The sequence below is a fragment of the Dipodomys ordii genome, unplaced genomic scaffold, assembly GCF_000151885.1.
Source record: "Dipodomys ordii isolate 6190 unplaced genomic scaffold, Dord_2.0 Scaffold46, whole genome shotgun sequence".
Taxonomy (NCBI): Eukaryota; Metazoa; Chordata; class Mammalia; order Rodentia; family Heteromyidae; genus Dipodomys; species Dipodomys ordii.
This window is the reverse complement of record NW_012267262.1, coordinates 1619520-1626967: the sequence shown is the minus strand read 5'-3', so window position 1 is coordinate 1626967 and position 7448 is coordinate 1619520. Positions and strand designations below refer to the sequence as shown.

The window sequence follows — 7448 nt, the reverse complement described above, 5'->3', positions numbered from 1 at the left end:
GGGGGCCTTTGAAAAGGCGCGTCCGGGGAGACCGCCGAAAGTTAGATCCTCTCCCCGAGTTCTGGCTTCCTTGGGGATTTATTTTGCCTTTTTTTCCCCCCGGGGCAGCCAGCTCCAGCCCCGCCCGTCTGCCCTGGATTGCCCCCCTCCCCTTTGGCTCTGTGAGGATGCGGGAAGCGGGTCCACGTGGATCGCAGCGAGGGGTTGACCCACCTTTCACAAAGAGTCAGGACTGCCAGTTAAAAAGCGGAGACGTGAGCCGCGGTTAGTCTATAGTAAGCCCGAATGGTCGTGGGGGCGGCGGGCGGGGGCGCCCTGGGAGCCGGAGCCTGTCCAGGATGGAATAGTAACCGGGAAGGCTACACCCCAAGAAGTGCGCTAGCGGGGAAGGGGCCTAAGGAAAGTGTCCCCTCCACCCCTCCACCTCCCATCCCCCCCCCCCCCGCCCCAAGGGCTCCCGGCCTGGCTGAGAGTTCTCTCCCAAACTCCTACTCCCAACCAAACCCAAACAGGTATCTCAGTGTGTTTGGCTTTAGGCGCATCACCCGGAAGACTGGCCAAATGAGTAGCAAATGGGGACTAAAGCCCTGGGAGCTACAGCTACCACAGCTTCTTCTCGGGTACACACAACTGACTTTCAAGCTAGAGGAGATCAGGGAGGTGTAAAGGAAAGTAGGGGAGGGAGAGGAGAGGGAAGAACAGAACAGGAGAGGGAAGAAGGGAGGAGGAGGGGGGAGGAGAGACAGAGATCTTAGCAGTTCTGGAAATTGAACTGATGACTGTAGCAAGCATAAAGCACAGGTGCTCAAATGGTTTAAACTTTTCTTGCCTATTTTATTGCAAAAATGAGGAACTTTTGAAGTTTCTGGACAGATCTGCCTCTTCTATTTCCAGGGGCCTCCAATTAATTCCTGCAATGTACTCCACATAGTTAAAGAACCACTGATTTCAAAGTTCTTGCCTGATCATTGCCCACACACACACTCCTACACCTTCCCCCCCCCCTGCCCGCACCCCTCCCCTCCACAGGCTTTACCCTGCCTGCTGACTGAGAACTCCTCCAGAAGCCAGAAGCCGTGTGGAGCTCAGAAACTCCACACCTCTGTCATCTTCTGGCATCACTTCTGCCTCCAGAGCTCAGCCCTAAATAACTTTTTAATGTGAATCCAGGGAGAACTTTAGCAGGCTGCCTTTCTGATCCAATGTGATATAAATCACAGATGCACTTTCATTGAATGGTTAAAGCAGCAACATGGAGATCATCAACACAAAACGCCCTGAACAAAACCATCGAGAGAGAAATAAAGCTGGTTAATAAGATTTTTGAGAAAGCTTTGTGTTAAAAAGCAAAAGGGAAAACCAGCTGAAGGTGACAGTTAGTTCATGGTTAATAGGATCAGGGCAGCCTGGCGGGACTGCACACTTCTCTTTGAGGAGGTTCAGCCACACTAAAGAAATGAATGGGACATTTAACACATCTGTTATCTCGCTGAGCAGAGAAATGGTGGACTTGGAAGCTCAAGGCCACCTCCATTCCAACCCAGAGGAAAGAGAAGGAATCTTCTCCAGGATTTTCATTCCATGGGCCAGATTTCCAAGGCTTTCCTAGTGTGGGTGGGAAAACCAGGTCTTCTCTCTGCTTTTCACTCCTTAGTACTGTTCAGTTTATTAAACTGCAAAACTGCAAACAAAAACACAAACAAAAAAACAAAACTGTGGCCAAATCAAGGCTCTTTCTGGACCTTTGCTAATTTACAACTCACACTGTCCAGAGCTGCTGGTTAAGAGACCAGTAAGGGAAGTGTTGGATCACCTGGGGCTCCTGTAGCTATCTCCAGCTCCAAACTCTTCACTGGTGTAAACACACAGAGAGAGAGAGAGAGAGAGAGAGAGAGAGAGAGAGAGAGAGAGAGAGAGAGAGAGAGTATTCCAATAGGGTTCTTGTAGCTCCACCCCTTAGTGAGCTGCCCAGTGCTCCTTACACCTGGAAAAGATTTTGCATACTGACAGGGGTCTGCAGCATCTTGGTTTTACTGCTTTGCTATCCAGTTCTAAAATCAAGAAGTCCACTATTCTTCTGCGGACACATCTATTAATGCCAAAATATCCATTTCCAAGTCTCCAGGATTGTGCAAGTGAGAGTTTTAACAGATTTGACACACACCTCTCATCTGCTTTACAATCCGGCTGGAGTGAGTGATGAATAGGGCTTGAGACCGCACAGGGAAGTATATTGTCATGTTCAAGGACTTGAAATTTTCCATCTCCCCCCTCTCCCCACACACACACAAGGGGGAAGAGTTACTTTACTAATAACCTGAAGATGTATTTCTATGAATATTTATTGATCTATTTCCAAGCTCAGCGGGGGAGCTGCAAATAAATTTAGTGTGTTCTTTAAATAATTCTTTTTTTCTATACAACAAGATGTCATCTGGAACTTCTAAATAGGCATTTAATTAGCCCGGGTGTTGCTTCGGAACAAAAACCGCGGGACAAGAGCTCTGGGGGCGCACTGTATTGCCAAGAGGCGGTCGATAATGCAGAATCGATGCGCGGGGGCCTTTGTTGCCTGTCCATTGTGTGGGCCGTGCTTATGAAGACTAATCCAATCATAAATTGCACCCCTGCGCCAATCAGAGAGCCGAGAGCCTGCAGCGAATGAAGCTCGAGTGGAGAACTTTGTTGAACTTCATTGTCAGAGCTGTCACTTTTTCAAAGCACGGTAGCAGGCGGGCCACTATAAAACCATCCCCTCGACGGCAGGACCACGAGGACTCGCCTACGCCCAAGTGGAACAGTTACTTGGAGACGATTGCTAAGCCCCGGAGAGGGCATTCCGGGAACGGGAGGGGGGGCAAGCGAGGCCTTTGCTCTCCGGCCACGGGGAAAAGGAGTTATTCCACCCGCCCCGCGCCTACCATGATGTTCCCCGGGCTCCTGGCGGCCCCTGCGGGTTATCCTAGTCTCCTCCGGCCCACGCCCACGTTGACACTGCCCCAGTCCCTTCAGTCAGCATTTTCCGGCCACTCTAGCTTCTTGGTGGAGGATCTGATTCGCATCAGCCGGCCCCCAGCCTACCTGCCCCGCAACATGCCCACCGCCAGCCTTTCGCCGCCCAGGCAGGGGGCGCCCGCGGCGGTCACCGACTCCGGGACCTCCGACCTGGCTTCCCCGGGTCCAGGAAACCGGCGGGGCAGCTCTCCGCAGACTGCCCTCTCCCCTGCCAGCGAGCCCACGTTTCTGAAGTTTGGAGTGAATGCTATCCTCTCCTCAGCTCCCAGGACAGGTAAGTCGAGGCAGAGCGCGCCGAGAGAGCCCGTGCAGGTGGTCCAGCATTCGCCCGAGCTTTCTGGCTTTGATTGCTTGAACAAACGAGCCCCTGCTCACGCATGCCCCCTCGCAGGAACTAGAGACCCCCACGTCGGGTAAGGTGACAGAGATCCAACCTGGTTCCAGAACGAGTAGCCTTCAGGCACCCAGACCACGTTCTGAATGAACTTGAGCGCCGGCGCCGAGCGCACACCCTGGGCGTCAGAATGTCCGCCCTGGAGAGCTGCAGTTATTCAAGCCAAGACGCTGTGTTGGGGGATTCGCTAGTATTATGTATCTGCGATCTATTTTGCAAGTGCTTAGGGTGGAGACTTGGGGTGGAGGGAGGATTTCTTCAGGCGAGAGAATGCTAGGGACATTTAATTTGACTCCTGTCAATTTGTTTTTAAAAGAGGCCGTTGACATCGGGCAGCGTTCATTGTCTCCTGTGTTCTGTGTGCTGGGCAACCATCTAGTACGTAACCAAGTCCTGTCTTCCTCCCTGTCTCCCAGAAACATCTCCGGGCTTGCTCCAGAGCCCTCCACCCAAAACGTTCGCTTTTCCTTACTTCGAAGGCTCCTTCCAACCCTTCATCAGATCTTCCTATTTCCCAGGTGAGTCTCATCCTCCTTCCTGGAGAGCCCCGACGGGCAGGCGCTCCCAGCCCCGGCCGCTCGCGGTCTGCCTTCGCGATGTTTCTCCGTCCACCCCTCGGGGTTACGCTCTGGTTCAGAGGTTGCGAGGCTACAACATTCACGAATCCGTCGCGCCAATTTGATGCCCTATTTAGCACGAGCAGTGACTGCTTGACACTTTGCACGGATTCCCTGCTCTACAAATTAGCAAGAATTGTCATGGTCCCAATTTGAGGCGGTTCCCTTCCCGGCCAGGAGCTGTTGGCATCCCTTCAGGCCACCGTTTTCCCACAGAGTCACTGCCCTTGACCACGATCCCCTTCCTCCCCCTCCCCCCCAAAGGTTTCAGCACCATGACCAATTGGTCAGCTCCTCGGGCAGCCACACACAGACCGGCCCTCGCCCCTGCACGCTGCCCAGAGACACCTACCAGCCGGGGCTAATTTCTCTTTAAGGCTCATTCAGTAGACCCCATGGGGTGCCCTCTTGTGTGGGGCGGCTAGGGTCGGCCGGAGGAGGGGAATGATGGACCAGATTCCCAGCGCCCCCCCCCCTTAACCTTAATTTTTACATTTCCGAACTGACTTCCCCAACCCCTTGTCGTACCCTTCCCAGACTGGCTTAATCTTTTTAAGACAATTGGGCTGGAGGCTGGAGAGTCACCTGCCATGGGTCCTGCTCTAAATGAGAAACACCTTGACAGTTTCCACGAGGTTTTCGTTCTGAAATCTCACAGGGGATTCAAATGATGACTCAAAAACCTTGCAACGGATCAAAAACTCAGGGGACAAGAGGAGACCCGATAAAGAGAAGCCAGGCATGGCCAGTGGGGGAGGGGAAGGGTACAGGGCTAGCTCTCCCAAATATCAGCAAAAAAACCAAGCAGTTGATTTTTGGTTTTTTAAGGAAGGAAGGGAAATGCAGCACCATCCGCAGCAGCAGCACCACCACCAGCATTCATGCTCCTGCTGATCATGGAATTTGCTTCCTTTCTTCTTGCTCTCAATGTGCTAACAAAAACAACCCGAGCTTTATAAATAGCTTTTCATGTCCATTTAATGAGAATGATCGGGAGAAGAGAAGCCTCTGCCATCAGTATTCTCTCAATGGTCTTGGCCTGCAGTTGTGTTTAGTTTGAAAGTGTAAATCTCTTTTGTCCCAGTAATATATGGCTTTCTCTGCTTGTCCACAGCCTTTTTCTGTTAGTTCATTACTACACAATTACCATTCACGCTTCATTAGAGTCTCTGTTTCTTTTTGTTTTTCTTTTTCTCTCTCTTAAAGCGAAACTCTCCCCCTTTTTACCATGCCAATACCCATTGGGAAGCGGTCAATGTGCTAATTAGCTGCCACTCTTCGTGTACTGGGGCGGAATTCTTTACATTTGGTGGGGGAAGGGAAGAGAGATTAATATAAAAAAAGATGAATACTGATTGGAGTTTTCAAAAAAAATATCATCTAGAGTGGATTTTCCCCTCTCCAGCAAACCAGCAAAGAGCCCTATTCTCATTTAAAGGTAATGCCAGTGTGGGGTGTAGGAGTGCGGGAATAGGTGGCTGAATATTTTAGTTTTAGTTGTGAAATTTATTTTTCCTGTGGCTGTTTTCACCGGCCTGTGCAGGTTTCCCTGTGAATGTTGAATGGAGAAGAAAAAAAAATCCGCATCAGGCCATTGTAGGGGTTATTTTTGGTGGTCCCCCTCCCCCCCTCCTAATCCGGGTTTGCACGGTTGAAAGGGAAAGTTATTTGGGCGGAAAGTGCCATTCACTCTGCAGGTTTGTAGGTTCGAGGTCTATTCTCTAGGCGTGCTTTAAAGAGATGAAGGGAACCGAGAGAAAGAGAGGGCGAACACACTGGGAAAGCGGCGATTGAGGGGCGGACCTTCCCTCCCCCCAGACACCCCCAACTCACCCGCCACCTCCCCTCACCCCTCCGCTCTGCAGCCTCCTCCAGCGTCGTGCCCATCCCGGGGACCTTCTCCTGGCCGCTGGCCGCCCGCGGTAAGCCCCGCCGGGGCATGCTGCGTCGGGCCGTGTTCTCCGACGTACAGCGCAAGGCGCTGGAGAAGATGTTCCAGAAGCAGAAGTACATCAGCAAGCCTGACCGCAAGAAACTGGCGGCCAAGCTGGGCTTGAAAGACTCACAGGTGAGGAGCGGGCTCCCCTCCCCCCCCCATGTCAACCACTGGATGGGGAAATCGAGGCCTAGGAAAGCAATGAGTACATGAGGGTATTTCCTCACCTTAGGACAGTCCACTTTTTTTTCTCTTTTTCTTTTTTCATTTTTGTCGGTTGTAGGACTTGAACTCAGAGCCTGGGTACTGTCTCTGGTCACTGAGTTGTGTTTTTTTTTTTTTTTTTCACTCAAGACTAGTGCTCTACCACTTTGCGCCACAGCCCCACTTCTAATTTTCTGGTGGTTAAGTAGAGATAAGAGTCTCCTGGACTTTTCCCGCCCAGGCTGGCTTCTTCCAACCGTGATCCTTAGATCTCAGCCTCCTGACCAGCTGGGATTTCAGGTGTGAGCCACCGGCGCCTGGTAGACAGCCTATCTCTTATTTCAACCTCAGCTCCCCAATCTCTCCCAGGCACAGCACCCCCTCCAGAACCCCCCCCCACCTAACTGGGCTATGTACCAGAGTATGTATCGGGCAAAGAAGCAAGAAACGCTAAGGGTGGGGTGCGGTGTTGTAGTCCTTCAAGAAAGAGCGAAAGTCCTTTCCAAGAAAGGAAACACTGAGTCCTCCTCCCATCCCCCCCCACACACACCCTTGGTCCCTTCCCCCCTACATTCTGCCGGGTGGCCCACTATGCTGGGGACCTCCTCTCCACCACCACCACCCCCCCACTGCTCCTTGCTGATCTCACCCACTTGGCGTCCCAGGTTAAAATCTGGTTCCAGAATCGGCGTATGAAATGGCGCAACTCCAAGGAGCGCGAACTGCTGTCTAGCGGGGGCTGCCGTGAGCAGACCCTGCCCACGAAACTCAATCCGCACCCTGACCTGAGCGACGTGGGGCAGAAGAGCCCCGGGGACGAGGAGGAGGAAGACGAGCGCCCCGACAGCCACCCCCACCGCCTGGCCTACCCCGCGGCCGCGTCTCCGAACCCCGGGCACCCGCCGCTGCTGCCCGCCTCCCCCGCGCACTCGGGCAGCCCCTGCAAACCTTCGGACTTCTCAGACTCCGAGGAGGATGAGGAGGGCGAGGAGGAAGAGGAAATCACTGTGTCTTAGGAACCTCTCCAGCCTCCCTGGGTTCAGTTTCTAAGTGCTTTCAAACTGAAGAGATGGGGGTCTGCTGCGTCCCCTCCTTCTGTCGCCCCATCCTTCCCTAAAACCAAGATGTCACCAAGATGTCACAGGCCGTTCAGTTGTCCCAGAGACATTTCCTTCCCCTACATCAGCCCCAAACCATAGAAATGGAGGTCTTGGTCCCTGCCTTAAGTCCCCACCCTCACCCCCGCCAGGTTTTCCTTTCCATCACGTTCTTTGCAGGTGAT

The 7448-nt window shown here is 52.8% G+C and overlaps 1 protein-coding gene across 1 annotated transcript; it reads left to right on the top strand.

Moving 5' to 3' along the window:
• The first annotated feature begins 2922 nt into the window (after nt 1-2922).
• On the top strand, nt 2923-7182 carry Dbx1 (developing brain homeobox 1). The gene is made up of 4 exons (XM_013019611.1): nt 2923-3289; nt 3826-3927; nt 5892-6094; nt 6832-7182. The coding sequence occupies exons 1-4, from the start codon at nt 2923-2925 to the stop codon at nt 7180-7182; spliced, it is 1023 nt and encodes a 340-aa protein (XP_012875065.1).
• Nucleotides 7183-7448: the final 266 nt, after the last annotated feature.